The 15,335-nt window shown below is 33.0% G+C and overlaps 1 protein-coding gene across 3 annotated transcripts in view; it reads left to right on the forward strand.

Annotated features, from left to right (window-relative positions):
* LOC135836122 (protein turtle homolog A-like) overlaps positions 1 to 15,335 on the forward strand; it is a 308,672-nt gene that overhangs the window by 278,555 nt on the left and 14,782 nt on the right. For all 3 annotated transcript variants that reach the window (XM_065350746.1, XM_065350749.1, XM_065350747.1), the window contains exon 3: positions 12,463 to 12,611. In XM_065350746.1, coding sequence (XP_065206818.1) covers positions 12,463 to 12,611 — 149 coding nt within the window. The remainder of the gene's footprint in view (positions 1 to 12,462; positions 12,612 to 15,335) is intronic.

Below are 15,335 nucleotides of genomic sequence, written 5' to 3' on the forward strand. Positions count from 1 at the left end.
TAAGCAGAGTATTGGGTAATGGAGAGGATGGGAGGAAAGGGGGCGGGCGAGGAGCGCATTACAAAAAGGAGAGAGACAGAGAGAAGACTTCTGTATTAGACAGTTCAACAAATGAGTAGAATGGCTTTATTTTGGTGGAAAGGTTCGTCGTAACGTTTTGTAACTTCGATGTTTTCTTCGGCAAGTGTGAGAGAAAAGGAGAAAAAAAACATCGGTCGTCGTCGTATTTCGTGATTCTGACCAAATTAATGGTTTGTTATAGTGTGACGGTGTATGTAGAGAAGAGGAAAAATAGCTGTTTTAAAAATTGAGGTTAACGCAGTGTAGTAGTATGCTAGGTACTCTTAACACTATAGTATAGAGAATAGGAATTACTAAAAACATTTGAAAATTCTGCTGACCGAAATCGTTGTCGTCGTCGTCGTTGGTTAGATAGCCGGCTATATAATTACACTTTTTTTTTTTTGCAACTATAGGGCATTCAACACGACTATAGTATATACTTATTTTGGAAAACTGATAAAGCGGCGGTTTTTTTTTGTATTAACTAGATACCATATTTAGGTAACTCATTCCAAGTCATTTGACAAGACTTCGTTTAATGAGCCTTTCGAATCATATATCTCCAACTGATAGCATCTTTAACGACCTTTTTTCTTGTTTTCAACGGCTATAAATCGGAGTTGGGTTCGAGATGTGATGTTATGACCATTAGATAGGTGTTGGGTATTTCACAAACCAAAGTGAGAACAAAAGAGAAAGAGAGATGGAAAAATACCTATGTTATTTTATACGGCTGCTTGGATAATGTTTGACGAACTTCCAGATTGAGCACGTTTTCCATATTAGATGCGAAACCGTTTATGAAAAAGGGTCGTAGTCTTATCTGATGGTGAATTAATAATTAGCCCTGCAGACGAGTAATTAGTATTGGACTAATATTTGCTCGAGCAAATTACCAATATGGAGGTAAATGCAGAATGAAGAACTCAACGACAGTTTATTTTCTATTATAATAACGATGATGAGGTGATGTGGAGTTTTCCTTCAAGGTAGGGTTGTGTGAATGGAGCGCAGCATTCTTCAAAATATTAGGTAGGTACTAACGATTACAATTTTCACTTTTTCATTGAGAATTTTTAAATAATTGAAAAAATGATACTATGCCATATCTTTGTAGAAAAATCAATTTTCTACAAAAAAGATCTCATGCATATTTTCGGTATCTTCAAAACTGAAGGAGATAATAATGACTTTTGAATTTTCAAAACAGGAAAGAAAACATTCTAACATTCTTTTTTCTTTTTTTTAATCGATTCCATAATCTCTTCCGGTCTTGCAGATACTTAAACTGTGAAACATTTTTTATGCAATCAGCAATGGTTCTTACTTTCATGGTGGATGGGTGGATATTTTTGAAATTACAGGAAACATACATACAAGCTTGAAAAGAAAAAATGAAAAATTGATTATAAACCTTTTTTGCTGGAAATTAATTTTTCTACAAATTATCATTTTTTTAATCATCTCGAAATTTAAGTCATTGACGTGAATTTGACAAATTGAGCTTTAGGAGCACTCATTTTTTCTCAAAAAAAGATTGATAGTTGAACTTTTTTTGAGTCAAATTCTGAGCTTTTACCCTTCGAAAAAACTTTAAAAGTCACGTTTTCACGATTTCAACCAAGTAAAATCTCAGAATTTGGTCAAAAAAAATTCAATTATGAAAGTTCCTGAAAAAATCAATTAAAAAATTATCGAGCACTTGTTAAGTGTGTTTCAAATGTAAATTCTTCAAGTCATTCGAAAAAATATGCATAAACCCTTTTTTGATGGGGTGCTTAAAGGGGGGAGGGGGGCTCTAAAAAAAGGGTTCAAAATTACGAATAGGTATACAGGGAGCTTAATTGAACTTTTTCATCTAGATAATTGAATATAAGTATACCTAAAAACGTTACGTTTGGCGCAAACCGCAGGTTTCTAGTTTTCCAAGGGTTCCCAAAATATTGAATTTACGAAAAATGGGAAAATTGTGATTTTTGAGTACCAGCGCAAAATTTTATTGGTCTCAAAATTTGGTAGGATGGAGGTCTTTCAGATACTAGATAATATATAAACCATAAAAAGCTTTTCAGCGAGGTTCAAAGGGATAGGTTCAAAATGGTGGTTCCAAAATTTTCCAAAAATGAAACCTCCCCCAGCCCCATTTCTGCTCCTGAGGGTCAAAAATATAAAAATCACCTCGCATAAAGTTTTATATCGGGTTCAAACAGATATTTTACGCTAAAAAAGTTTTTGAAATAAATACTCAGTGGTTCCTATTTTTTTTTATTCATAACTTTGGGAACCCCTGGAGCCCAAAAAATTGCCATTTTGGGTTAACTAACCACGGATTCGTATTTGGGACATTTATTACAACATTTTACGAGTGGTCGAGTCGATAACTGTCTGGGGCCAAAAAATAGCCTTATCGCAACACTTCCTTTTGATCTGAACAAAGAGGAATCGATAAAAGGACCCCAAAATACTTACACCGCTAGCCAATATTTCAGGTACTAAAATTCATTTTTTGATTTTTGGCAAATTTTTAATCATTCAAATTTGGGCAAAAATGGGAAAAAATTAAAATTTTACCAAATTGAACTAAAAAACTGGAATTTGGTTTGTAGTCTATTTTCGATCTCTCGAGTCGATTGGTGATGGTTTCAGACCATTCTGGAGTTTCTAGCGGATTTTGAGTTTTTTCAGTTTGGTGCTCGTAGGGTTGATCCGTCCTAAAAAAAAAAAACGTTGACTTTTTCCAAGGTCATTGACTTTGACAGAATTGCAAAAGTTTGCGAAAATTGTGCTATGTGTGCTAAAGTTGCTACCGGTAATTTTTCGTTGGTAAGGCTATTGTAGGTAATGCAGTTGAATTAAAATTCAGGGGTTTCATGGAAAAAGGGCATTAATAAATTCTTTTCACTGATTTTTACAAATTCAAATGGACTTAATTTTTTTAAATTTGTATCAGCAAACATTTTTCATGTAAGAACACTTCAATATCACTGAAAATTGGGGAATTATTTAAAAAAATAATTTCAAATATATCTACTTATCTATCAGAATACAAGGTAGCCCATTTCCATGGAATCCCTCAATTAAACCTTGAAATGTGTGATTAGGCTGCTACAACTATAAAATCTTTTTAAAAGTAATTTTCTACTATTCTAACGTGTTTTGGTAGCCATTTTTGACAAGAGTAAAAAAAAGTGTAGGTACTTTTTGACCTCAATAATGTTTTCAAAAAAAGGTCTCAAATCCAAGTCCACCAATTTCCTTTAAGGAAGCATAAAAAATTATATTTAGCAGCATTGATATTTTTATATTTTTTCTTTCTTATTTAAATAAGAATTTATAGAAATTCTCTTACCACTAATGATTGTTCGTATTTGTTATTTCTAGTGCCCAATAATATATTTTTTTTTTTTGCAAAGAAACTGTTATATTGCTTCATGAATTCAGAAAGAAAAATCAATAACAAAAAGTAAACCAATTCGCATTCAAGAATGTCTTTTTTTCTTCAAATGCTCCATTAAATATTAACATTTTGTGCATTTATTGACAGCTATAACATAAAAGTTGGTCGATTTCTTCGACTATATCAATATTATATAAAAACTACAATTTCAATGGTAAACTAATTTCGCGGTTGGCACAATAGCCGCGTAGAATTACTCAAAAGACAATATTTATTGAAAAAATGCAAATTAATTTCTATCGAGGGTGCATTGATAATGATGACGATATCGACAATATTATACTGTCAAAATAAAAAGCGAATAAAAAATGAATTCCAAAGTATTATAACTTTACGTAAACAATCCATAAAAACAACAAACGATTGAGAAAAAATTCATTTCTACGATTGTCGACGTTATAAACATCGAAAACGTTTTTTCTTTTATATTTTTATCTGCCGATATAGTCTCCATTATAAATAGAATTGTTTTGGCAAATTTTTCTTTTTGAATTTTTAATACTTGCATATACTTTTTTTCTACATATATCTTGAGATCGGCCAACTTGTACTAAATCTGGCGAAGTTTTCGTGGGATGTACCGCTCACGCCACGCCAATCAAAGAAGAAAAATTTTATCTATCAGAGGAAGGAAAACGTAAATAAATGAAAAATACACCCCGATGGAAGGAATTTCAACATCAATCAAACCGGTTTTTTCTAATGGTGATAGTGATACTTGGAGCAGTTTTTGGGAGAACCTACACATTGAAAAGTTTATATCTATAGTATGTAGTTTGCGTCACATCGTTGTTAGAATCCACTTTAAAGTTTAATCAATTTCTGCTAAATTTATACGACAAAAAAGTTTGCCAGCAATAAATTTCTTTCGTCACACTGGAATAAAAAATATATTTCACGACGAAATTTTTCAACAATTTGACATTTTGACTTATTCCATTCGCACGTGCAAACCAAAATGGAAGATAATAAACTTTTCTTTCAACTTTGTAAACGTCACTTAAAGAATTCCTTCTGTTAAGCCTTCAAATTGTATAAGGCGTGTCTATCAGCTACATCCGACATGCAAATTACGCCAATACCTATTACAATACAAAACGCTCGCCGATGCGATGCGCCGTTGCCTGCCACCGCGTTTTAAAACCGTGTTTAAATACGTGGTACCAAAACACGTTGCAGATTCAGCCCCACGATAAAACCCGAAATACCAACAAATTTCTAGTTATATTCGTTATTTTTGCGACAGCTCTAAGCATTCACAGTTGAACGATAATGCAAATTGTCTACCACACCAAACATCATCCTTACCCTATCTATGGTCTAACTGTTCTCTCCAAACAACTTATTCTCCTTTTCTTAATCAATGTAGGTACAGATACAAAACCTACACTTTCTACGTAACCATTTAGTCGATTAGTCGAGCCATTTTCTTTGCACAGAATTTTTCAAATTCTCCCAACGCTCCATTATATAAAGCTTAGGTATCTAGAATTTTTCAAGATGCGCCTGCGTAGTTGTGCACCCACTTCTTTTAATTTTACTTGAGAAAATATTTGCTTTCTCGCGACGCGAATAATTACCTACTTTTGCTTTCTCTTTTCTCTTTCTCGCTTTTTAATACCGCCAGCCAGCCCTACAATGAATTTTTAATTTGGAAAATTTTAAGGTTACCATGGTCGCAAATTATTCCGAATTGTACCTGTATTATTAAAGCCATTCCTGTGCGAAAACGTGTTCCACCGAATTATCATTTTAATATTTTCCGTGACAAAAAACGAATAAATAACCTAATGGGAAGTTTCCACTAATGGTATGTACGTTATTAGGTTAGGAGCGATTACATATAGGTATAAGCCTGTGTGGAAATTGATTCTTTTTTGTTTTGTTTTGAAATTGAGTATCGGGTTTTCAATCATACGAACTACCCGTATCATTCTCCGTATAATTTTTTTTCTATAATAAAATGATTTAGAAAATGTCCTCATCATACACGTATAAACACAATTGGACCTCAAAATAGTGTCCTCCTGAACTGATCACGCACATTTTTTGAAAATATTTGTTCAGCAATTTCATAATTTGAAATTGATAAAATATGTGGTCCTGAACTAGTTATGTGTTGCAAAAACAACAACAATGAAACTGTGTTCTTTTGTTTCAAACTTTTTAAAAAACTCAGTTTCAAAATTTTCATTTTTTTTTACCCATTAAAAAATAAAAATTCCCCAACACTTAAGATTTTACAGTAATTTTTTTTGCATTGGATTTTGATTTAAAATTAAGGTCATAGTGACGTTGCAAATTGCACTCATTTACTCTCTTTAAGCTTAAAAAGTACCTACTAAACTTTTTAAAATTAGTTTTAAAAAATGATAAGAAAGTACAATTTATCAAATTTTGATGAATTGGCGATGTTTTTTTCTCAGGGAAAGTTGAAAAGGGATGAGTTTCTTAAAAATAAAATCGAGTTGAAAAAAACACGTTTTAAGCAAAACATCCGTTTTAAACTTTTTTGTGTGTGTTTTAAACAGGTCTCAAGTAGCATCACGGTGCCTTGAACGTCTTTTAAACATGCTAAAGTTGATTAGGAAAGTTTTTATGGTGCTTTTTAAAAATCTGAAATTTCCCTAGTACAGCTGGAGGCTCCAGAACAGGTTGAAATCACGTTCAATCGACTCAGCTTCCTGAAGTTAAGCCAAGTCGTCGACCGTCGACGAGCCAAGTACATATAAAGAAGATAGCTCTTCAATTTCATTCAAGTTAGTAAAATTTGGTGAGAATTTTGACTTTCTGGAGGCTCCAGATAACTGCTCCAAAACTGTTAAACAATCGATTTGTGAGGTCGATAAAAAGATTCATGCCAAATTTCAACTTTCCAGATCAATTTGGTAAAATTTTAATTTTTTTTACGTTTAACCCAGAAATTTTTTTAAATTCGTCAAAAACTGAAAATGCACTCGAGCATCTTAAATTTTGGCTACTGATGAATTTTTGCATACTCTTTCAATATTTTATGTTTGTTCGGTTCAAAAAATGCAATCTTATTGGAGTGAAAAACTCATTAAATTGATGTGAGTTCGTATATTTTTTCAATTCAAGAAAGGAAATCACAAATCATGGTGAGAATCCCATGCCAATATGTACCTAAGTACTTAAGTATACTGTGATTTTTTGCATGCAACACATTAGTATCTCTAAATTTAAAAAGAAAACAAAATTATTTGTTTTAACTAAGGTACCTACCCAAGCGTACATATATAATTATTCATTTTTGGGCCCAGCCATAGAAAATGAAACACAGTAAAAAATTTCTATAGTTGTATCGTATGCTAGTATGAGGATATGTTTATTATTTTAATTTTTTTCTCAACGGTAAATATGAATACTTTCAGAATTTGTATTGTTTAAAATATAAATACGAACAATGAAAAACCAGATTTTTATTTCGCTTTTTTTCGAGTTCTGAAAAATAACGAAAGAGGGAGAAAGAAAAAGAGGACAAAAAAACGGGGCAAAACAAACATGGTTTATCAGCCAAATATAAAAAACATCTCTTAGAAGAAAAGAATCATTCGCCGTTGTCTGTATACGTACCTAGCAAGCGAAGGTAGGCATGTGTATTGTTTCAGTGAAGAATACTCGTTTGGAAATTTTTTTCTTCACAAATTTGTAATTCGTAATGAGCTGAAAATTTAGCGAATGTGGCATCATTATAGAGATTTTTTAACACGACTCTGGTAAGAATAGATAATTAGGAGTACCCCTCATCCCTCCTCCCTCCTGGCAGCCAAGATTATGTTCAAACCCGCGGATTTTAATTGTGATTTGTAAATTTTAATGCCATGCTTAGAGCTGAAAAACGAAATGTGTTTCGGTTTTGCTTCAACACGAGACGAGAGTATATTGATAGAAGCGAAGGTATACAAGCTCCCAACGATTGGAAAGATGATATCTTTGAGCGGTATATTCCAAACTACATATAGACACCGATGAGAGAAAATTTTCGGTGTCTTTGACTAACGAAGTTCATAATTTTTTTTTTATTATTTACACGTGTCGCATTGGATGGTTACTAAACTTGCTTGAAGTATGTCTTCCACTTGACTGAAATTTGAATTGAGTATAGGCGAATATTTTCAAAAGATGCGTTTTTCAAAGGATAGATTTTCAAAAAATTTCTTTCTATGTATACCTATGTCATTTACGTAGAAAGAAATTTTTTGAAAATCTGCTCAAGATTCGCATGTTTATGAACTAGGTACTTCATAAAATACAAAAATTGTAAAGAAGTCGAATTTTCTTCTCTTAAAAATATCGATGATCGTTGATCATCCAAATTGGAATGTGTCTTTTTTTAAATTTCTGAAATGTGTGCGCGAAGTGTACGAAAATTAACGAAATTTTCGCAGTAGGTATTACCGATGCCTCGGAATATAAGTAGGTAGTTCAATATTTGGAAAACGTGATCCCTGATAAAGTAAGTATTTAAACAACAGATTGGTAAAATAATACCAAATTATTAAAATTCCCTCGTGGTTAATGAATCAAACCTGCCTACGCACTTTTTAGAAGCTGGTAATTAATTTCGCAAAATTTCTTTACGCAAATCTAAAGTACAGTGCTACCTGATATAGTAAATGAAATTTTTAAAATAAATTTACTTTTGCATAATTTATACTCTTACAGATTTTAAATCGATTTGTTTTAATACCCGCAAGGGATTTAGTTTTTCACAAAATTTCTTATCTTACCTAAGTAGGTACCTATCTATTTAAAAATGAGAAGTATTTGTATTACTTTATTTTGTAAATATATTTTGAATGCTACGAAATTTGATGGGAGAGTCAGTGCAAAATCGCAGTACCCACCTAATTATCTATCTATTTTCAACTTTTTTTTTGTGAAGAATACAAGCAGTGATAGCATTTAATTTGCAGTAGATATTAGATAGGTACATCTACATACATTCATCTATCGATCAGAAATGACAACCTCCTCCCAACAGCTGATTGGTAAAATTATTAAAATGAGGACTTATGGTATCTAACTACCTATTATAATTATACGTACACCTCCTCATTCTGACAAAAATGACTTTTTCGGTCACGAGAGTGAAAAAAGTAGGTAACTTACAAAATGATTATGTACCATTGTTTTGAAGTGATTTCAAAGGAGAAAAATTTATCATCTAATTTGAATAAATTACTCTTTTAGTTTTTGAAAGATGAAATATAAATGAACCTATACCTAATTCGTTTCATGACCGAAACATCAAAAGACTTTTAGAAACAAAAAATGTCTTTTTTTCTTCAAATTCAGATGCACAGCATCCTGTGTAGTTTTATCTTCCTTCTCCTCCCCTCCCCCACAATAGTATTACTTTGATATTAACCTTTGTACGAACTATACGAAGTGTTTTATAACGTCGTGTCATGTCGCGTCGTCGTCGTCGTCGTCGTCGTATTGGAAATCTGTGCTTTTATTTTCGCATTAAAATTTTTTCCATTAAAAAAAAAAGAAAATACACTACGAATAAAGACTTAAATTTTAATAAAAAATCGACTCTTTTTTTTTGCATTGGGAAATTTTTGTATTTTAATTTTTAAACATTATTTTGTATTCGGTTCGTGTCTGTAGAGTACATTTAACCGAATCGAACAGTTTTGAGTAAAATGGTAAGTGCAGAAATGGAAAAGACGAGAATTTTTCATAACTGACAAACTAAAGATTTTTATTATGAGGTACATTTAATTTCACAAGCCAGCGAGCAGCTTTTTTCGGTTGAAAAATGGAAGAATGGTTCCGTCGGGCTTGTAATTTGTTTGAAATTAAAGTACAATTTTAAAGAAATGTATTATTTTAGAGAGCGGATTTTTAATTTGACATTTTTTTTATCGTTTTGTCGCCGATTTTCAAATGGCTGAATAAAAAACAGATGGGTTTGGAAAATACCTACTTATTCGTAAAGATGTTTACTCATAACTGGCTACATAACCGAAATTAATTTATAATCGGATGAAAATGAAGGGAAAAGGAAGGATTTTGTTAGCGCAAATGAAGATATTTTGTTTGAAGTATTTTGAGAAAACTGAAATCGATTATTTGCGATGAAAAAAGTTCACATTTATTTCATCGGAAACCGTCTCAATGGTCGTGATTTTTCATTCAATTAACGCAGTTTTTAAAATCTTGAGAACTTCAAGATTTCAAAGACAAATAAAAGTCGATGGATTCTGGCCAAATTCGACAGAAACCTTGATTTTGAGTTGAAAGTCTCCCAGAAAAAATGTTAGTCCCGGAGGTATCCCTAAAGGGAAATTGTGAGCCCTCAAAGAGAAAGAGTTTTTGGAAAAATCTTGGCATTCAGGGACACCTCCAGGACTGTATTTCCAGCTCAGGATAAAGTTTTCTACCGAATCTGATCAAAATCCCTCCATTGTTTTTTTCAGCGATCTATCCTGAATTCCTGATATGAATGTTTCAAAAATTAAATTTACTGCCCTCGTTCTATCTGAGTTTTTCAACTTTGAAATTATAATAATAAGTACAAGTATAGAATCTTTTGTTTATTTTTCAACCTTACCACCAAAAGTAAACAACCAAGATGAATATTTTTATGTTAAAATCATGTTATCTGTCGCAACTTGGATTCATTCAAATCTGTAAGGATTCTCTCTTTCCTCCAGAATGTGTAGAGCACAGTCCATACACGAAAAAGTGCTCTAGAAGTTGATTTTGTATTTTTTTGTTCGAGAACCAGAAAAACGTACTGCCAAAATGAAGGTACATATGTAGGGACTACCTGTCCCCAGAACAGTGTAATTTTAAAATGTTTCCCTTGCATGAGGAGGGGAGGATGAACTCTCAAAAAGGTGATTTTGGAGATATGGTCGGAATCACAAAAACTCAACGGGGTTGTATTGGGGGACTTCTCCCGATGCCAAATATGTGATTATTTTCAGTGACACTTTGCACAACTGCATAAATATGGAACTTTGAATACGATTTTTATGCATTTTTGGCCAATTTTGATAATAAAAAGGCTCTAATGACTAGAGTATGGTCTGAAACCAACAGATTCTAGGATGTTTGTTAAACGAGGATATTTGAAGCCCAACTACGCAAAAACGGTGAAAAAATTCTTGCACAGTGCGATTTTATGTACACTAATAGGTTTGTCAAATACCCCCCCCCCCCCATCGGAATTCAACACTGCATTGTCTATCCGATAATATCGATGTGACCTATCAAAATGGTATAAAATTTCAGGCTGAACTCTATAGTCGCAGTCATTTTTCATTTTTACCCCCGCGTAGTGAAGTTTTGCCCCTCAAACTGAATCTATAGCTATGATATGGAAAAATTTTGCACATTTCGCGTCGATATTGAGGATTTATGTGTACGCAATCAGAATATGATTCTCATATTCGTTATTTGGGAATGTTTTTGCTTCTAAATTTTTCATTCAATCTCCACTCCCTCTCCTCCTCTTCCCTTCCCTTCCCTTCCAAGACTATGTTATAACATAGGATATTCTCTCTTTCTTCCAGAACATGGGCTTTGATGTTTCTTCCTACGTTAAATCACTGGGGCGACAGAATGGAGAATTTGGGTAGCTATTTAGCGAGTTTGGTGTGACTCGAATGTAGCTTACAATAAGCCCTGCCTCATTAGCAAGTAAGGATAAATCTGCGCATACGAAAATGCAACAGGCATCCCCTATGTTTGTGTAGCTCTACCTATATCCGAGAACTACATAATACTGCACCATAATGTATCATAGGAATATATAATCGTTATTCGTTACTTTACATGTATGTAATACGATGTACATACGATAACACAGCAGAGTAGATGTTAGAGTCGTCGTTGGTAGGTAAGTATGACATAATCACGGTCTCATGGCGCCATCAATTTTAATGGTTTATAGTATGGTATCGGTTACATTGTTTATTAGATGAAAACCACCGTGTGCATTGTACTCGATTTGGCATTCAAATTGAACAAAATGGGTACAACCGCATCATTACAGTTTACCATTCGTATAGGTACCGTATTAAGGTAATAGTAAAAAGCTAACTGCGATATTCCCATCAGAACGACAAATTTTCAATCAATTAATGGATATTGAATGATTTTTAAAAAATTCAAGTACCTATTTGCTTTAGTTACTCGTTTAAAATAAAAGCTCGAGTTACCAGAGTGTACGATGATTTCATACGTGAAAGGGAAAAGGAATAAAACTGTAAAAGGGAAAGTAAAGTAATGAGTGAGTGGATACCTAACTAATCTCATTCACGCAGAAAGGTTAGTTTGTGCACTTGCAACAAGCGAGTAAAAAACACCACCAAATCTCGTAAAGTTTATTGAATAGGTAACAAGAAGAATAACACGGACGAGCGTTGTTAAAAGAGGTGAATAACAATAAAAGCGTGAGATTAGTATACGACGTGTATTACGCGTACATTTGCACTTCATTTGCCACATGGGATCGACTAGAAATTCTTTTCAGCAGACCGGAAAAACTAAATCGAGTAATGTCCACGCAAAAGGGTGATTTAATCTTCATCTTTACGGATAACTGAACCTTTAATTTACTTTTAACGACTTGATAAATGTACCATATCTTGATTAGTTTTGTAAATGTGTCGCCATCAAAGAAATTGAACGCCCCGCTGTTGAAATCGCGTGCGTGCGTTTTTCTTCGCCCGGTGTGTGGTCGACCGTTCCGCAGTGTTTGGGTTGCTTGAACGATGAGATGAAAATTTTTTAAAACAAGGATAAATTTTTTACTAAGAGGGTTTCCTTGTTGTCGATTAATAAGCCGGCGGCAGCGTTGATTTTGAAAGTCAATGAGTTTTTGCGATTAAGTTAATAAGTTTACGTCGGTTGTCATTTTCTTTCTTTTTTTACATTTTTTCTTCTTTTGTGGTATGTTTCAGGCGTTATAGCTATTCACCAGCCAAAGAAACGGTTTTCAGGATTATATACTGGGCCTTACTTTGATCCTACTACCAGCACGAATATCACAGCACAGCTTGGAACGCATGCTTATCTACCATGTAAAGTCAAACAATTAGGAAATAAATCGGTAAGTTGGGTTCATTCATCAAATCTTCATTACTGACATTAATACATACATTGAGGTTCTTAGTGAACCAAAAAAGAATCCTCAGTCACCTCTCCTCTATGGAGATCCATACTCCAGCAAAAAATTAGCAGAATTCAAGGCTGAGTGATTGAAAGGTTCTCTTTTATTGGGCATTACGAGTAGGTAGTTTTGAAAAATTGTTTCTTAAACTTTTTTGACTGATTTTAAATTAGATTTTTTTCATACGTAGGTACCTATTTTATTTCAGATTTTTACAGGGTGGCTAGAAATATCGGGTACCCCTAAGAAAGTTTTTCATTAAAAATATAGGTTGGCAACGTGAAATAGATGCATATGATTGGTGGAATGTTATCTCTCCAGTCCAACAACCAATCATGTGTTATCATTATTATCATTCACTGTGACCAACCAAAGTATTTAGTTAGAAAACTTTTTTAGGGGTACCCGATATTTCTAGCCACCCTGTAGCTTGTACCTACTAACTTACCTATTTACTTATAGTTCAGTGGTTCAAAATTATTTTTACAAAAAAAAAAACGCAATTTGAATAAAAATGAAAAATTAATTTTAATTTGAAATTAGCGAATTTTTTGGTCATGTGTTCGTACATTCTTATCTTTACACGTTTTCTGGATAATAACTTTAACAAATATGAACGAAAATTAAGACCCACAGCGCCGAATTATCTCACGACTCGTCAAAAACATAATTCACGCTGAGATAATAGCGAAATTTTGGAGAAAAAGTACTCGTGTGTAACGTTATGTAACATACCCGTATAGTATTGAATCTTATCGCCACTAGACAGAAAATAAAAAATAAAAAATTAATGTAATTTAAAATAAACCAAATGGAAAAAAGAGTATGTGATATGTACAATGTGTCGCAAGCTTTGTAGTTTTGCTACATTTTCCAGCGATTTTTTTTGTAAAAAAAAAAAACAAAAAAAACAACTTCTATTTCTGGGGTTGTTAACTTATATTTTTATCTCTACGTGAATTCAAATTTTTAGCTTGGGTAGTTTGAAAATAATATGGCCACTAAAATACCTAGTTTTTAAAAAAATCACCTCATCTTACCTCTGTACCTAGCATCGAGGGGAAGTGTGAAACTTTCATATCAATTTGTAAGAAATATAGCCCAATAATAAAAAAAAAAAAAAAGGAAAAATCAAATGCGAAATTCCACTCAATTAATACTAACTGCATCGCGATTCGTCTCTGCTGCAAACTCATTATTCAAATACCCATCTAACCTCCAGCAAAGAGGAAAAAAATCAATATCACTCTCGTAACATATTCGCGTAAATTTCACAGTAAGTTGATCTAGTTAAATTGAAATCTCAAGTTAATATTTTATCTACGCATGCAAACGGTTAAAGTGGTAAAGCAAATATTTCAGTTGTTTTTGTAAATAATGAAACTTTTCGGACTTAATCACTATCTGCGTCGCGTCGTCCGAATATATACGAATAATTGCTATTTGAAACTTGTTAGCCTGAAGAAGAACCATGAGACTGAGACAATAGCGAAACCACAAAAGTGCACACTAGCTTACCATGGTGCAAATATACACCAGAGTTTATCCCGGGCATGGGTTTGGAGTTTAGACAGTCGCTTTCGAAAATAACATATTAAAATCGTAGCCACCCGCATTCGATTTTTATTAGCTTTATATAAGTACAGCACGTGGCGAGAGAATGCATTTACATTTGTTTTTATGTACTTTTCGTGGATAAAATACAACAAAAACAAGTTTAATGCAAACCAATGTAATTAGAGAGTTTTTGAGGGTGCATTATCTACCGTACCTATTATATGTATTTTTCTCACTTTGTGCATACATTTATAAGTAGATTCGGGTTATGGAGAGAGAAGCTGAAGTGATGGGAATACCTATAATTATACGTGTAAGTACACTGAGGTGATGCAATATCAAAGAATATGATTGTTAGACAACCAGGAAATAGTCAAATAGGCCTACATATTTGGTTTGGTAACAAAAATTGCTGCACTGCCGCAGCATTTGTAAACCGTCAACTCCTGATGAAATTAAATAATCTCAGGACCAAATTTTGAACTGTCCGACTCAATTTTTCAATTTTTGGTGAATTTTTGGAAATGCCAAAAACAGCATATTGATGTTTATTCATTTTCTAGGTACAAAAAAAAAAAAAAAAAAAAGGGTAAATATGTAGTAGAGATGAAGATCTGAAAGTCTGTCGATCCCCCAGATCGATTGTTAGCATTTTCGAACAGATCTGGAGCCTCCAGCGAAAGTTGACTTTTTTCAAGCAATTTAAAATCGTTCCAGAAAGCTTTGTAATCTACTTCAGCAGCTGAAAATTTAATCCTGTCATAAGTTTAATATTTCCAATTTATTAGGGTAGGTGAAGTGCAACTTCTATTAGGTGGTGGGTTATGAAAATGTATTTTTTCACAAAGTTGAAATACAGTTCAGTGGTGTAACCGAGGGAAGAGCACTGGGACGATTGCCCCTCCCCTTTTGGATGACAATTGAAAATAAAGCACGCAAAAATGAGTGCTTTTTCGTTTTTTAAACTAACTTTTCGAAAAAAAATTCCTTTCGCTTTGTTCGAACATTAATTTTATTTTCCTTTTCATGATAAAATCGTAATTATGAAAGGTTTTCAGAAAATTACCTCAAATTTAGATTAATACCCGAAAAATATGGTTTTGTCCT

Source organism: Planococcus citri, chromosome 2, assembly GCF_950023065.1.
Source record: "Planococcus citri chromosome 2, ihPlaCitr1.1, whole genome shotgun sequence".
NCBI classification, from domain to species: domain Eukaryota; kingdom Metazoa; phylum Arthropoda; class Insecta; order Hemiptera; family Pseudococcidae; genus Planococcus; species Planococcus citri.